Below are 18,118 nucleotides of genomic sequence, written 5' to 3'. Positions count from 1 at the left end.
CTGTTCCTTATAATAAATTTAGGAATACTTCTGCAGATATGCTTTGATCATACAGGGAGCTGATATAGCAGAGTTAAACCCTCTGATAAACCCTCTAAAGTAAAGCACCTTCCAAACAAAGAACGACCAAAAATCTCAACCCAGGACTGATCAATAGCTGTACATTCTGTAGCTCCTCCTCTATTGTTAGGGTTTCATTATTTTCAAGTAATAACTTTTCCATAATCATTTTATACATGAACAGACCACATTTTAGTAGTTTTGTCTAATGAGCATCCCTCAACATCTTAAAAGGAAAATAATGTAGATGCTAAGGGACAGAAAATTTATACTTGTTACCTGAAAATGAAATACAAATTACCTTGCAGTACAATACATTCAGAATAGGATAATTACATCATTCAAAAGCAGGCAAAACAATAAAAATTACTTTTCAGGAACACCAAAAAAACCCTGAAATTTAGTCACAATTTAAGTAGGAAAAAAAAAAAAAAGTGACTTTAAAAATTAATTTTATTTTGGGCATGAGATTACTATGTACAAATCATTATTCACAATTTCTGCATGATGTTCACTGTAAAGGAACAACTTCCAAGTGCAACTCAGCCTCATTGATCCAAAGGTAAGAAAAAGAAGAAACTGAGAGTCATTAACCACCATGCAATTAGCAATATGTGTACAGAGGCTGTACAAGTAGTAAAAATAATAACAGAAAATATATAAAAAGCATATCCAGGTGATTACTACTGTAGATGTAAGTACACTGAGCAATAAAACAAAAGGAAAGGAGATTGAAATGGTAAAAGTAAAAAGGAATGAGAAAAGATTAAAGGGTAAGTAGGTAGATAGAAACCCAAGCATGTTTTTCCCAAGCAGTGATAAGCAGCAGCAAAAAATACTATGCAAGTTTTATCTGAACGATTTTAAACTCATGGACAAAGAATATCTGCATTACAGCCCAGGTAGAAAAAGCTCCATGAAAAATATACATATTCGTCTTTTCCAAGATCTTAAAATTTCCTCCTCTGACAAACTTCAAATTTCCACTCTTCAAACTCCTGTTTGCATTTGGTTCTTGAACTAATACTAGTTTGTGGTACAAAGTGGATAAAAGATCTTTTATCATACAAAGGTATAACCCGCAGATTATATCCAATTTCAAGATATTTATAACAAAGATATTTTTAGTTGAAAAAGAAAGCTTTCAAAGGGCTGGCAGAATGCTGTGAAATTCCTGTTGCAATTGCGATTGGGGAGCTCATTAAATATACCCCAGGAAATCATATGGAAAGCATTTATTGCAGGGTACTTGGTAAAATGTCCTGGTTTGTGCTGTCTCTCAGGGTTCCCAGGGCCTTCTCTTAGTCAGGCTTTTCATTCCTGTGACTGTTCTACACCACAGTGGCTTTTTCTACTCAGCCTTCAGAAAATGCCAGTCAGGGCACTGCAGGCTGCGGTCCCTTTCTTGTCCACAACTGGGCCTGAGCCTTTTTTTGAGCAGAGGTTTGAGTTTATTTATTCTAAACCTGCGTGCAAATGCAGCATTTGTACAAGCTGCACGTGCACTTACATAAAAACTGCTCATATTGGAAGGTTTTTCAACAGGAAGGGAATGTCAGGAGCAAAGTCCAGCATCACAGGCACTTGAGCTGCAGGGGAGCTCCTCCACAAAGAGGAGCTCCACTCTTTTATTCCTGCATTCTGTGACCCAAACACACACACACGTCTGCACACACAGGTGCTCACCCCACACACTCCCCTCACACCAAGTCTCTCTCCAGAACACTGGATATAAAGCTGGCAAGAACAACTTGGCAATACTGGACCAGGATTCCCAGAAAAGCTGTGGATGCCCCATCCCTGGAAGTGTCCAGGCCAGGCTGGTCAAGCCTGGTCTCTGCTTGTGGCAGGGGGGGTGGAACAAGATGAGCTTTAAGGTCCCTCCCAACCCAAACCATTCTGGGATTCTGTAAGAACAGCTCTCTGGTTTATTTCACTTCTGCAGGAGCTATTTTTCCTAATTTATCCATGTCTGCACTTCCAGGTTCAAACTTCGAGATCACTTTAAAGCAATTCCACAATTTCACAATTTTTTACAAAATGTTCTCTCCCCAGTAATTTCTGGTCCTTATCCTATTACTTGACCAAAATTCTCCATTAAGAAATGAAGTTATTTATTCCTTCTCCACCCTTCACTTTTCAGTTCCTCTGTTACCAAAGTTCAGCTTTCTTCCAAGCTCCTGCATGGTCTGTGCCTTCTTGTTAACTCTCCAGGATGGCTTGTTCTTCATTACAGAGGAATTGATGTTTGTTCTAATACTGAAATACAGCACACACTTGAATCCCTCTGAAGAGTCAGCCACAGGCAACTAATGTAATGCTGTACTTTGTCTTCTGATTTTTATATTTCTATAATGCCTTTTGTAAGGGGGTTATGATTTGATCACATTTATTTGCAGATAACAACAACAATAACAATAACAATAACAATAGTAATAATAAGAAGAATAATAGTAATAATACTAATAAAACACATGCATGTGCTGGTATAAATAACAACAGTAATACAAATAAAAAGATGGACTTATAGCAGCACATAGTTAGGATGAAGGTATAAAAGAAACAAAGCTGAGAGAGAGCAATGTTCTGTGCTAAAGATTCTGTAATAAAAGCCCTGCCCATGAAACAGCCAGAGCCACTCCTGAGTACTTGAAAGTTTCAATTCTTTCCAGTTCTCATCACTGGTATCATACAAGGGGTAATCTCTCTCTGAACCCTGCTTCTCTTGCAGGAATACCTATACAGGTAGGTAGACAGTGAGAAGGAAACAGAGACAAAAATAAAGGTATTTATTAAAAGAGAGACTGATAGAACAGATGGAATGAACAGTTTGTGAGACACACGGAAAAAGCGTTTCTTGATTATTTCTCACATGAATCCGATCTGATCATTCTTTTTTTTTCAACTGATTTGTGAATTTACTGGTGCAGTTCAGGCATATCTCACATGCATCTACTGTGATGCACATCACACACAGACCCCACCCATTACTGAGCAGTACTAAAGAGATCCTTGAAAATGTACTATGGGAATACTAAAGTTACAGTAACTATACATAAGCACAATCTTTTGTGCTACTTCAGTACACCCTAAGTGGAACATTTTTCAGAAAACATCATTACCCCAAATTTTAACATTCTGAAATTCTCTCACAACCTTTGTAACTGAGCAAGAACAATAATGGTTGGGAGGGGGGGTGGCAGGGGGAATAATAATCATCACATACCTAAAAATAATGCAAAGAATTAATAATCTAGAGTGCACAGAAGTCCAAAGAGACATCACAGCATATTCTGCATAATTTAAACCCTGACAGAGCTTTCACTGGAACTGGCCTTCATAAAACCTCCTTTTTTTTTGGTGGCTTTTATGAAGCCACCAAAAAGTAAGGCCTTAATTCATGCCTAAAATGGTTAGGTGAAAACCACAACTCCTCCTTCCTGAGAGTGTAATATTTAGGTCATTTAGTGCATTCAACATTAAAAAGACACCTTGAGACAGGAAGATAAAATAAAAATGTGTGCTGGCAGTACAGGCTGTTGAAAGGAGAGTCTGTTCTTACAGGCTTAGAGTTGCTCTGTATAATTATGGCTTTAGGATTGCCCTTTGGAACAGCTAAATCTTATTCTCTATTGTCTTTACTGAATGATGATAAGGGCTTGATTATGTGTAAAGTTTGCATTCTCAGATGCTGGCTGTGAGAGAAAGCCTCTTCAGAGTTCCTGCCCAATGACAACAAACCCAGGCATCTCCTATTTCTTCTAAAAATCACCCATTCCCCAGTTAGAAACTCCTTTAGGAAAACATTGGCCCTTGGACAAGTGGCTCCTGGAGCACTTGAGAGAAAAAGCAGGAAAGGTGCATCCAATAAATGACTTTATAGGCAGAAACATGCTGTTCTTAGGGCTACATGATCCTGAAAACACAAGTGTGATACATGGAGATACAAAAAGTTCCAGGCACCCATGTCCCATACACTGCTGACCACTCCATACTCTTCCAAGTCTAGCTGGTAGTTAGGATATTAATCTTGTTTCCAACAGATTTATGGTACCTCAAACCTGAGAGTTTCATTGCATAAAAACATTGACAAAGCAACTGAGATCATGTTTAAAAAAAAAACTAAAAAAAATTAGATTATTCACCTTAAGCAGTCACTGTCTTTGCTGCCCACATCACATCCCCAGAGCACTCTGTGCTTTTATAAACCATTCACTAAGATAAGTTTAAATCTGTATGAATTTCATATTTTCTCCCAAGTCTAGGTCATTGCCTCATGATTTCACTACTGACTTTTGCATCACAACCACTGAGGGAAGCTATGCTAATCTGACAGGTAGGTGTTTTGTGTCTCTCTGTACATCTGCCTTACAGGATTTTGAAAGACTAATGTTTCTTTTCCTAAGAAGATTCAAATTTTCTCTTTAAGAAATACACCTCAAATCCTTTAGAGAAGTAGAGAATACAAATGTAATTAACTTTTTAATCAGAGAAGTCAACGCTATGATGTAGCTCACATACTTTTGTTTAACAGATTTATTTTTTTTTTACAGCATCATTTCTATAAAAGTAACAATAAGACATAAATACAAACTTAACTCCTGAAGTAGCACCTAAATAGCTGTTCTGTTCCTTTCCCTCCACAGATAAGAACTAGGAAGTCAGGTTTGGACTACAGAACATATGCAACATCACTGTTCACTAAACTTTATGCTGTAGGATTAACTTGGTAAAATATCTCAAAACATGAGCAATGGAAGCCAAACGGTATTTTCAGGTTTTTTTTCCGATTTATTTAGTAAAAATAAAGCCTTTTATTTCGTATACACACACTCCAAATCTACTTTAAAATATACTCATCAGTGCAACTCTCAAAGGGTAAGTGTGTGTTATAGAAATGGTCCCCCAGATTAAGTATATATTGTGAAATGTATGTGAATGTGCATGACTTGAACCAATGAACTGTGGCCTGGAATGATGTCACAGAATGTGCAGCATTAAGTGGAAGGTTAAACCTACTTGCATCTCGGTTCATTAAACGTGGTTAAAGTGCAAATTCCCTCATTCTGACAGTAGTAATCACAAGGGTTCACTTTCTGGTCACAGCGCTGACTTTTAAACCCCACAGAGCATCTGCAGAATTTCAGTAAAATAGACCTACATAAATATTCTGCCTTGTGCCGAACAGATTTTAAACGCGTTACATATAACGACGGCAAGACACGCACACGTACAAGGGCACACACTCACAGAAGACAAAATCAATATTGTTTTTCTCATGGAAGGTCCATCTGACAATACTGAAAAGTTTGCTCATGAGTGTTGATCAAACAGTTTTTGCGAACAATGAGCCTGTACTGCCTGAAGGGTTCTGGGAGTATTATTGTCAGATGTACATTTCTATCGATTGATCCAGATTGCAGTGGCCTTAGAAATGTTCATTACCATTTTCTTAGCATTGCTAATGGTGTTGGTGAATGCTGCAGCATTTATGTATTGTAATTCCACACAAAAATTAAAGCACAAAACCTTTTTTTTTTTTTCCTATAGATGCTACGGTGTTCCATGTGAATTGAAAAAGAATATGACAGTTTTATAACAAAAAAAAATGCTGAAAAGTTACAAGCTTCCAAAAAAGCCATTCTAGGTGTTTATCCAAATTAACTTCCAGGCTTAGTCATCATATTTGGGCCTTACATATTATAAGTGTGATATTCTCCTTTTGGCAGGATTTATCCATCTCTGGTCCTCAACTAAAGACATTTAAGGAGGTACAAATAACAGGCAAAATGGTAAAAACAGGTAAAAAATAATACTGAAAAAGAAAAATAAGCAATTAAGTTATTTTCAACTCAGTAAGGGCTACTGTGCAGTCCTAAATTACACTGACTTTAGCCCCAAACGTGCAAACATGCACTGACAAATTTTTATGGTGGTGCCACTACATTTGTGCCCTTTTTCTCATGCAGAAGTGCTTCAGCTCTCACAGGGAGGAACCCTTGGCCCATCTCTTCCCCTAACAAAATCTAGGCATTTATGAAACTCCTTTGAGAGTCTGAATAAAACTCTCTTTCAAGATCAGCTGCATCAACAAAATGAAGGAATGTCTGTATCTGTATTCACAAAGTTGCAGTGCCAGATCCCTTTGGGCAATGATTTGGTTTTGTCACCCAGGGAATGAGACTCAGGAATTCATGTCTTCCAACACCTCTCTCTTCCAGCCTGGAGATTGCTCTGAGCTCCAGGCTGCTTGGAGAAGTGGAAGACCATTGCAAAATGAATTTTTTAAGGAAATAACAAAAAATAATAATAATAATAAAAAAAAAAACCAAACCACAACAAAACAAAAAACCAAGTATGACGAGGTAGCTCAGAGTAACTGAGAGCAGGAAGGAAATTAATTTTTTGCTACAGTGACTATTGTATTATATTTTATATTGAGCAGCTGAAAAAGAAGATGCAGCATAGCTCTCAAAAAAGGAGTAGAATGTTGGCTTTTCTGCTTACAACAGTACTTCACTTCTAGGCTACAGAATCTGAATTTCTGTGGCATTTTATGTCTGAGCATAAGAAAAACACCTCGACCATTGCACAGGAGGGAGAGCACAATCCCCAGAACAGCCACATTACTCTGGGCAGTGGGAAGGTTGGGGCAGAAATCTGAAATACATGAGCCTATCCCTGTAAGGGAAATAACCCTGACATTATTTTTCTTATTCTTCAGCCATCAGGAAGAGAGTTTTGCCTCCAAATCTGACCATCTCTGTAGAAGAAAAGATTTAATCCACCACTGAAAAGCAGGGCAGGCAACCTCGAGTTTCCATTCCAGAAAAAAATGCCTGAACAGACCTGAAATTACAATAAATCTCCAAAGATATATCTTTGTACCTATGTGAATTCACAATAGAGCCTTCAGTTCTAGATTTCAACTCACATTTTGCAAAAAGGTGTGCAAAGTATGAGGCTACAGAAATAGCTAGAAAACAAGTACTGTAAGTTGAAACTGCAACCAGCACATTATTCATCCTAGAGAGACCAAGAATACAGACACATGCATAATAATTGAATGATTTGCTGTCACACAAGCATTTTAATGATCTGAAGGATGCAGGATACTCACAGACAGACAGGTATATTTGTCTCTGGGTCCAACTGACAGGTGCCACCATTGTAGCAATAACCATCACACAGCTGACAGGTAGAGGCAATCTTTCCATTTGTGCAACTGCCATGGTCAAAAAAAATAAAAAATAAAATAAAAAAAGCAAAGAATAATCATTATTTCTGTAAATCTGAGCATTTAATTGTAAAATCAGTATTTTAATATATTACTATAAGATCTACTGATTGAAAGAATTCTAGGTTTCTGGTTTGAAAAGTTAGCACAGGAAATGAGATCATTACACAATATATATTTAATCTTTCTTTTAATGAAAATAAACTATTATAATACAAAAACAATCACTCAGCAATAGAACAGCACAATGGCTGTTTACCTATGGCTCCAGCAGTATTTAATATGTCTCTATCACTGTCACAGATAATGTGGAAGGAAGACACTTCAACAGTATAGAAGAACTCCATTGTTAACATGACTAATTTCAATGTTTTTTAAGTGAAAATGCATTCAGTCTCCTGCTACACTGTGCTTCCTGCAGTGAGGAGGGCTCCACAAGTTGGTTTTAAAAGCCAGCAGTCAGTTGGTTTTGTATGGGCAGGAGCCACACAGAGGAACTGACCTGATGCGACCACTCCAGGGACGAGCTTCTGTGTGAGAGATTTAAAGTGTAACGCAGTAGAATTGCTGCTAAATGCTAAATGTTAAATGATTCTGAAGGAAATCTCTCCCCCACACACTCACTTGCACACTACATCGTTGGTGTCCTTGTTTATGATGCAGCGTCCCCCGTGGCACCTGATGCATTTGTCCACCTCGCACTTGGGGCCTTCGAAGCGCCCCGGGCACACGCACTGCACGCTCCCGTCGCCAGAAATCGTGCACGACTCGGAATTCACGCAGTAATGGTGGCAAACATCTGAAAGCAACACCAGACCTAATTACTAAAAGGCATTGAGGAGCCTTACAGAAACAAGTAATACACTACTTCATGTTTTAAAGGGTACTGTAGTAAAAAAATGAAAACTGAAGCTGGCGACTCACTGGCAGCAACAGGAATCAAGAATAACCCATAAACAGATATATAATATATTAAAAATGTAATCTTGGGAAGTGCAATGGAAGTATAAACTCATAAGGGTTTTTGGGTTTTTTTTTTCCTTTCTAGTTGTCTAACCATTTATGGCATCCTCCCACATAATATAAAGACTCCTGACGAGAAAAGCACAGCAACGTTAATGGGACGTTGGCTGAATAAAAATCTTCATTCAAACATTCACATTACCATTAACAGCATTATGCTAAACTGAAATTGAAACGATATTTTGAAATAATTAAGTTTTATTTTCATTTATCCACATATTAAAATTTCATGAAGTTCTAATAATAATATATAAAGACATAATCCATAAGTTCTACAAAGTACTACATAATGCATAAGCTTTACAGACTGTGCAAGACCCCATTATGGTATTTAACTGTTAAAATGCCAGTAGGACTGAGATTTCAAGTAGTGAATTCTTTAACTTTCCTGAACCAGCAGTAATTGTCTCAGTTTTCACACCTTTTAAAAAGCCAAATTGCCTAACTGGAGAAGCTTCCAAGAGCTACAAAATAAGGGTATCTTAACATTTTGGTTAATTTTTATTTAAGTGGTAGTGACAACTTTATTTTGTGGTTTGTTTTTTTCTTTAAAGCCATCATTTAAGCTCCTTAATGGGCAGGGACACCTTCCACTATCCCAATTGTTGTATCACTATTGCTCCAAGCCTCATCCAGCCTGGCCCTGAACACTTCCAGGGGCAGCCACAGCTCCTCTGGGCATCACTGCTGAGGGTATCTCAAAGCCAGAAACACATTTTTCTTGTGCTACTCTGTGCTGTTTTTCCTCCTCTCCAAGGAGCTAGTGCTGTTGGAAGAGTTTTGCTGAGGGACAGAGCATGGCTGTGGAGGAGTTATTTTTATTTGAATATTCATTGTATGTCTCCACCTGTCTGTGCAGGCTGTAGGCTCAGCTGCTCAAGGAATCAGCAACCAGAGCGGCTTAAAAGACACTAAATGAAGTTGTTCATTGTTTCTCGTTCCCCAGTTCCAGGTATGGAATGGCAATTTGCAGCAGGGGGGCTGTTTTTGGAACAAAAAGTACTGCAGCTTGAAAGCTCATACTGAGAGTGATTTTATGTAAGAGCAGACAAAAAAAAAGCACCAAAATAGGAATAGGAAGGTCATATGTCAAAACAATTATCAGTTTTTAGGTCTGGTTGAAGTCACAAACACCTTTAGTCATCTGCAGCATCTAAAATGTTTATGCTAATCTGGGCTGAACTGACACAAAATCATTTCTTTTTTCTCCTAAAGAAAGGGATTTCAGTTTCAGAGAAAGTCACAGCTTGTGGGATCACTGTATCCACTTTGAATGATTGTAACTGCATGAAAATGTTTCCCTTTTTTTAGGTAGTTTGGTCTTTAAATGATACAAGAAATGAACTTTAGCTACTCTGTGTATCTTTTTTCTGGAATTTAAAGCAGGGAGCTACCTTCAAATACATCAGATTTATGTGTATTTAATAACATGCTCAATGTTAGTAGAATTCTATGTAAATTCAGTCACTTAAATTTATTTCAGCCATGCCAGTGTCTTGACAGGGAGCACACATTTATGTTATTAGCCCTTATGTGAACTAATCACAGGAGAAACTCTGCACTGGGTAATTGGAGACGATAAGTGTGGGGAAAATAAGGTCTTTGCAAGCTGGTAATACTGCCAGCAAATGTCATCTCCCTGCCATAAAACCCCACTAATAATATTTTAAGCTTGGGAGCAGGAGAGAAATACCTACACACATTCATGTGTCATCCTTTGCATATGAACTACCTTCAATCACAGCAAAAGCAGACTGAAAAAGATATCTGGGAGGCAACCAATCTTTGCAATAATGCCAGAGTGATGTATTCCAGCTTGCATACAAAGTGAAGGTGATTAATAAAGTAAAAGATCATGCACATGTGTGAATAAAGCAAAAAAAAAAATAACAGATGTCACATTATTAATTGGTATAATTTCACAAAACATACTGGCCACCAAAAAATACACTAAAAGATTTTAAGCCTTTTTTTTTTATTGTTTTCCCCTAAAAGACTTAAATTTTAAATCAGCAAAAGCTTATTTTTATTTTGTATTTTATAATGCCTTCAAGTCTCTGTATTGTGGCAGTTTCCCAGACAGTCCAAATCTGATAAACACTGTTTAAAAAGTACCCCTAAATTTACATTTAAATTAATTCTCTTAACAAAAAAAAAAAAAAAAAGAATCAAAAAAGAAAAAAAAAAAAGAAAAAAAGATGTTTGCAGAAGCATTCAACTAGAAACAATTTGTTTGGTTTTGGGTAAGCCTCAAGTAAATATTTTTCCTTAATCTGTGTGTCTGTCTGTGCATGATTTATGTACTATACTATTTTCAAATACCCAATTGTGTTTGCAGATACTTATTTGTGGATTCATGCAGTTTGTTTAATACCAAGGGGGAGAGAATCACAATTACTGCTGATTTTCCATTCAAAGGTTTCAATTTAATTCATAGTCTCCCAACTGGAAATATATTCAGTTTACTTCAGTACAAATCCTATTTAAGATACACACTATACCTTTCCTTGTTTGACAGACCTTTCTCTAAAACTAAATACATTTTGTATCTTGTAGGTAATTCTAAACCAGACCTTTACAACAGCTAATTTCCCATCATTTTTTTTCTTAAATCAAACCTTCTTCAGCAAATTCACTGAAAGTACAAAAGAGATGATGGCTTTCACATTTAATGTTCCATGACAAGCACTGTGACAGTCTAACAAGTCCTTGTCTATGACAGTCCTTGCCTTTAGAATGTTACAGTCAAAGCAAAGCAGTAGAAAAAAGGAGCTGATTAAAAAATATCATTCAGATCTCAGTAAAATAATTCATTCTAACTGAAGGAAGGTTGCTTGTGAGTCATCATTTATGAAAAGATATGGGGAAGACAAACTGTCATTTGTAAATGAGTGACCAAAAGAAGAAATTCAAAAATATGTTCAAATGTCTTGAGTTACTGGAGAAGATATAGTGGTGAAAGAAAACAAAAGCATGGCAAGAAAAAAGGAACTTAAATGAAGTAAGAGCCTATTGGTTGATAATCTGCTTTTCTTACTTCTCTGTTAAAGAAGTAAAAAATTAGAAGAAGTTGTAGAAGAGCCTTTCTTAGGGCATGGAAACCTTCAGAAAACTATCTCAAGAAGAGACTGATGGGTCAGTAGAATGAAAAAACAGGGAGAAAATCAGATGCAAAAGATAGAACCTAAATCCTGAGAAGTAAACAAGAGTCACATTCAGATATCCTTCACAATTTCAGCACCAGGATGGGGTAGAAACCATACTCAGGGTGATCTTTGAGCGAGTTGAAGGAATATAGCAACGTGAAACTCAAAGCTATCGTCAAAATGCTGTTTGCTGGGGTTAGAAATAGAAAACAAAGGTAAAGGAGCAGTTTAAAAGACTTTTTGGTTTGCAAAGATTAGGGACACCAGAAGGTTCTTTAACCAACTAAGTCAATTCATTACCAGCATAGCAAAACATATGACAAGTTGTAGTAGAAAATTTTTAACGCAATTATCTCATGGCTACTGACAAAGTCATCTGTCTTGTTCCGCTCCACTCTACAGCTCATTCATGAAAATAACAATAAATCATTCCTAAAAAAGCTCTTTTTTCAGCTAGCCATGTAGAAAGGGAGAAATATGCTCAAAGATCACCTGAATACATCAGATGACCTTGCTTCAGCAGCATGAGTGAACCGAGGCTAAATTTAACAACGCCGTAAAAAAAAATCACCCACGTGTACTTTACACTTCCACTGCGTAGAACTTTTACTACAAACCCCGATGGAATAATTTGTGGAGATTACTCACAGTACTGGCACCTGTCTCCTGTGTACTCAGGCAGGCAGGCACAGAAGGGCTGGTTGCCAGCAGTGACACTGCAGGTGCCCCCGTTCTGGCAGAAGCGCTCACACACCGTCTGGTTACAGCGCGGACCCGTAAAACCCAGAGCGCAGCTGCAGGTCGGCCGGCCTGTCCAAAACACAGAAAGCTGTTTTATCATAAAAATAAATACAAATTAAAACAATAATCAGCACTTTCTCAACACAGATTTATTGTAAGAGTAGGAAGTTTCAGTGTTTGAGCCCAACTGTGTTTCTCCAGATGCTGAGAGAACGTGCCTTTCCAAACATTGTTGGAATGCAGAACTTTCGAAAAACAAAATTGGCTCCGGGAAATATGGGCACTCAAAAACTGTATCTGTGCATTTTTACACCTGTAAAAAGTGTAACACAGTACAGGCATTGACCTTTTTATGAGAAAAAAAGTCAACATTTAAAATATTCAGTTATTTCAAAGGTGGTCCTAAGCAGAATAAGATATGACCGAACTCTTCAAATCATCCTGCCATGCTGAGCTCCTCCTGCTGCAGAGGATGACTGTTTGTATGATCACCATTGGTGTCTCTTCAGAGTTCACTACATTATTCTCAAATCTACAAACCTTGATATATAATCACATGAAATACAAATATTTACCAATGCACTAATAGCTACACTTTACAGAACAGTTTTTGATAAACCACAAGTATCTGCTCCTGTTTTGTTATGCCACCCCTCTCAGATAATGAAGACTGTTACATAAAAATTGCTGTCTGGCATCGGACCAATGATGCCTGTAACATCAATATTCAGTGTCTGAAAAGCAGTTAACACTTTGGGATCAACATTTGCACACAATGAACTCCTAGTCTACAGCTTCTTTTTAAAGGATACTAAAATAGTCTTTAAAACCCAAAGCATTTTCCTCCTATGATTCTTCTCTATTGTAATTTTCCCATTTTTTTTCCTTATCTAAATCTCATGTCTAAAGGATTTATAGCTTTGTTACAATTCCACTGTTCATTAAACCCTTCCACTTTCCCGTCTTATTTTCTTAAGGCTTATCTTCTTTAAAGCGAACTTCTAGATCCCATTAATGTTTTTCCATCCCCTGACTTTGTTTTTTTTATCTCATTTATAATCTTCAAGTAAATAACCTGATGTGTCCAACCAGCCATCTCCCTTCTCACTTCCTAATAAATTATTCTCATTCTTGATTATCTCTTGCAAGACATTATTTTTCCCCCACCCTCCTCTTCGCTTTCATTCAGCTTTAAGGATTTTCTTAAATTTATGGAGAACCAAGTTTAACACTATTATTTTTCCTGGGTTCCCAGGAATGAAAGAGATGAAGATTAAGCAGGACCTGAGGACCCTTCTGAAATAAAAGGGCAGACAGGATGGGTTGGAACAAGATGAGCTTTACTGTTCCTTCCAACCCAAAACATTTCATGACTTTGTGTTTATCAAGTGAACTATGTAATGTACTGCATGTGTGAATCAGAATCCCTTTGGACTGGAATTACAGGCATAGACAGGAAAAACAACCTCTCAGATTTTATCACTGACAACCCAATGTACCCACACCCACTTTCCCACTTGCCTCCTGATGTTCACCACAGCTGCATCTGAAACTCTGAGATGTGCAACCCTGCCTAGCTTGCTGGTCTTTCTTCTCCACATAGCTGGCTGTGTTATTGAGTAATTAAGATTAAATTGTATGGATGAGTATTTCACAAACCCTACAATTCAATTTTTCTTCTGGTCTGCCTTTTTTTAATCCTGTGCAGTCATTTAATATCAAATTCATTGGAGAACTTTTCAATGCAAGTGAAGCACCCTCGTTTTGTCTCCTCTCTGATTCATGCAGAGTGATTTATTCAGTCTTTTTCCTTCACTTACTTCTTACCCTTCTAGCACAACACACTTCACGTAATTCTTCTCTGTATTTTCTATTTTAAGCTATGCTAATTTAAAGTGTTTTGTAAATCATCCTAAGGGCCATGAGATCAGTTAGTCTCTTTCTCTAATGAGTACAGCAGGAACAAAACCATTGACCTAAAAATAGCTCCAACTACTTTAATATGCATCAGCCTGGTTATTCATATCTGTCCCCTGTGATCTAAACATTAAATCAAAGATGTTGAACTCAGATGTTAGCACGGATTCCACTTGTTTTTCCCCATGTACACAGTTGTATTTAAATTTCTGCCCCCAAGACAGGGGGTTTCACATAATCCTTCATCTGAATCAGTGTTTCAGTAAAAAAAAATAATATATATAAAATAGTGATAGAAGACAGATTTGGAGGTCAGAAATCAGTTTCCATTATTAATACTCTATTTGTTAGGATAATGAGACAATGGTGTTTTTCTAGTTTATAGAAAAGATTATTCTATTCTTTACTAAAGTAGACTTATAAACATGCCAAACTGCTGACAGCTTAATGAAAAATTAATACAGTATAGCCTAAACCCCATTTTTGTCACTCAATTTAACATGACTTTCAGTAATGTTTACAGTCCATTGCCTATTTATACATGGACTGTTGACACCAGAAATAATACTAGTAATGACATTATCATTTACCTTATTCTCCTAAATTATTTCTGATACTAAAAAATAGTTCCAGGAAGAGTTTAACAAAACTGCAGCATTAAACAATGCCACATGATGCCATAGGGTTTTGTATCATAGAGTCAAAGCACAGATTTATGTTTGCAAAGGAAACAGTCATGTAACCAAGATGTCACATAACCCAACTATCAGAAACTGCAGGATGAGCTCATGCACAGAGGGCTCCAGAACCTTCCCTGGTCATGCAATCTCAGGATTAGAGCTCTACAGACACAGAATTAAAACTCCCTCTTAATTCTTGACCCTCACCACCACAGAAAGAGTCACAACACATTTGCATGTAGAAAAATATTCACTTGGAAAGTGATTTATGGAATGCTAAACTGCCTCTAATGCAGAAGAGAATTTAGTAGAATAAAGGAGAATGTATTATGGTGACCCTAAGAAATTAGTTATTTTCAGCGGTAGGATATGAAAAAATAGATGAAATTTTTGACATAGCAATGAAACGTAGTTTTGCCCATTCTTACAAAACATAAAAAAAAACAACCAGGGATCAAAATCTTCCAATTAGTTTTAGATACAGAGGCTGTAGTTACTCCTGGTTTGTCAATTTAATTTGCTACATCATAGCTATTGTCTATATAATAACTTTTCAAATAAACTTTAAAAGTTGCTCATAAATATCTTGGTTTACTTTCCCTATAATATGTGGGTGACTTCTTTTGGGAATTCCTATACCTTATATTTACATATATTTTGCAATGATCAGAATTCTAAGGAATTCAATTCAATTTTCATTCATGATATTGCCTAAGCAACAGAGAAATACTGTGAATTTTCAACACCAAATTAAGCTAAAAAATATTTAAAACATAATTAAAACTTAGATCAATAGCATTATTTTTGTCAGCTTTCTGAAAGTTTTGAAAAATGAGATCATCCAGATGAATGTCTTCACCAAAACCTACATTATTTGTTTCTTCCAGTCACTGGTAAATTCACTACCAGCAATGTGTGGTTTTAAGTTTTTATGTGTGAATATGAACCATTAATTTCAATATTTAACTTGCTGTCACTATTAAAGAAATGAGATGGTTCTACATGAGCTTTCTGTTAGCAATATCTTGTCCTTTGTAGTTGTTATCAGCAGTCTGTGGGAATAGCAATAATTCATTTTGTGTGGCTGATGAACCATAATTAGCTTTCCTGAAACAATAGGAGTGGAGAGAAGCTGCATTATTGAAGATAATTAGTGAGTTGATTGGGATCTATCCCAACAGATACAGAGTCTCCCTGTGTTATTGAAATCAAAGGAGAAAAGAACAATTTCTAAATATCTCTGAGTACTCTCAGGGACTGTTCTTTCCAATGCTGGGACCTGAGATCAGCTCCAGTGAAACACCACCCTCACCCTTCCCACATTCCCTGTCCTGCTGACAACACCATGGAAAAGCCCTGGAACTCATGTAACATTTGCACAACAGGTTCTTCACTGAGACTGTTTTCAGTAGGCACCAAATCTCCTTGTTTTTGCTCATAAAATAGAATGTAAAAGAATATCTGCTTCATACACAATGATTCTTTCAGAATATTTCATACATTTTCATTTAGAGGAAAGACATCTTTGTCATTCATCTTGATACAAACATCACAATTCTGTATGATTAGACATTCCTTTTTTATAGTATGAAGGGATTTACCTGATTTTGTGAACTAGTTAACTTAATGTGTTTGAGATAATTAGTAAAATATTGCTGCAATATTTTTACTTTAAACTACATGGAGAAACAAAGTGTGTTTTTATGGTAACACTGACTTTTTTTGCCCAAAATCCCATTAATTCGGCTTACTGGAAAGTGTTCATTATTACACCCAAACTTTTAATTACATGTCTCAGATGTGTACTTTTAATTAACTGATGACATTTTCTTTGTTCAATTATTGTAGTTCAATACAACTGTCGTAAACTTATAAATTTTAATTAAAGCTGCTCCAATCTCTGGCTATATAACATTCACATAGGAATTTGCCAAAAGGCTTAGCAGTAAGTAAGCCAACAGTGAATAATCCCTGAATTGCCAGTGGGATTTGTTTAACAAATTAACATTTGTGTGCAGATAATGAGGTTCTACAACTTAACACATCCAGCGAAGATTTAGCACAATCATGTTTCAAAAAATTAGCAGTACTCTGCAATTTACTTAATTAGTTATCACATTACTACTCTATACTAGGTGGGCAAAGGGAAGAGGATTTACACATTCAGTAGAACACACAGGTTCACCAGAAGAGTATTTTGTATGCTGCATCATTTTATTTGGATCAGAATATGAAGCAAGGTTCATTCCCAGGAAAACTCCTCATTTTTTGAGCCAGAAGTGATATGTAAGGAAATTCCCTGACTCCTGGGGATGCTTCCAGCTGTGGGGACCCTTTGGAAGCATCATCTCATGAGGCTAAAATTGCTGGTAGTCCCTAAACTCTCCAGAGGCCATGTGTACAAAATGACACTTGTGAGATCGACTGCATCAGAGCTGTTAGAATAATATTTCAGAAGTGAAAAGGGCAATTCAAGCCTCCAAGAAAGAGAGGGTCAAGCAAGCTAAAATAGTCACAGGTCATTTACATTTTGCAGGTTGCTTAGGATTGGCACTGGCACACATATGGTTTCTGCAACTTCCAGAGGGAAAATTGTCATCATTTGGAACAAAAATACACTTTAAAAAAAGGCAAAATTGGGAAAATATGTAGAACTTGATTGCATGAGTTTAGCAGGTCAGTTTGATGGGTCAGGTGTATAATGGATCAGAAGTATGACTGCTGCTTGCTGAGGAGGTGCTTGTGAGCACTGTGGTACAGGGGTACAGACAGCAATAGCACAGCAGATCAAAGTTAAATGATACTGAGCTGACAATTTTAAAATAGTAATCTTATACTTTACAGAAATTGAGGGATTTCCTTATCAAAGTCAGTTTGCAATATAACTATTGGAAGACGGCGATTTAAGGGATGTGTCACTTGTAGACCTGGTTTAGTGGTGAACCTGGCAGAGCTGGGTTAAGGGCTGGATTCAGTCTCAGAGGTCTTTTCCAGTCTTAATGATTCTGTGAGTCTATTGCTGTCAGACAGATCAACCTGGCAGGACCAACTTGAAATCTAGACAAAATATAATGTTGAAATTCTGAAAGTATTAATGAGAAACGGAGCAATTCCTGGTAACAAAGAACATTTTCATTCTTATGCATAGAAATGGGAAAGAATGACCTAACAACAGACTAACAACTCTCACGTGAGCCTGGCACAGCAGAGCAGCTCTGCCTGGAAGGCTGAGACAAGGAGAAGGCTGGATTGTGCATCCCCTGCAGCTACAAGTGCCCTGCCCAATTTAAGGACTGTGTATTCGACTGGAAAGA

General features: G+C 37.0%; 1 protein-coding gene across 1 annotated transcript in view; it reads right to left on the bottom strand.

Annotated features, from left to right (window-relative positions):
- LRP1B (LDL receptor related protein 1B) overlaps positions 1-18,118 on the bottom strand; it is a 714,787-nt gene that overhangs the window by 14,077 nt on the left and 682,592 nt on the right. The window contains exons 86-89 of the mRNA XM_088058617.1: positions 12,115-12,276; positions 7,922-8,096; positions 7,181-7,285; positions 5,080-5,193 (exon numbers count right to left, since the gene is read on the bottom strand). Coding sequence (XP_087914743.1) covers positions 5,080-5,193; positions 7,181-7,285; positions 7,922-8,096; positions 12,115-12,276 — 556 coding nt within the window. The remainder of the gene's footprint in view (positions 1-5,079; positions 5,194-7,180; positions 7,286-7,921; positions 8,097-12,114; positions 12,277-18,118) is intronic.

Source organism: Pseudopodoces humilis, chromosome 8, assembly GCF_049639895.1.
Source record: "Pseudopodoces humilis isolate 2021_Gansu_Grassland_sample_001 chromosome 8, ASM4963989v1, whole genome shotgun sequence".
NCBI classification, from domain to species: Eukaryota; Metazoa; Chordata; class Aves; order Passeriformes; family Paridae; genus Pseudopodoces; species Pseudopodoces humilis.
Note: the sequence above shows the minus strand (reverse complement) of the source record. Positions and strands in the feature narration are given on the sequence as shown.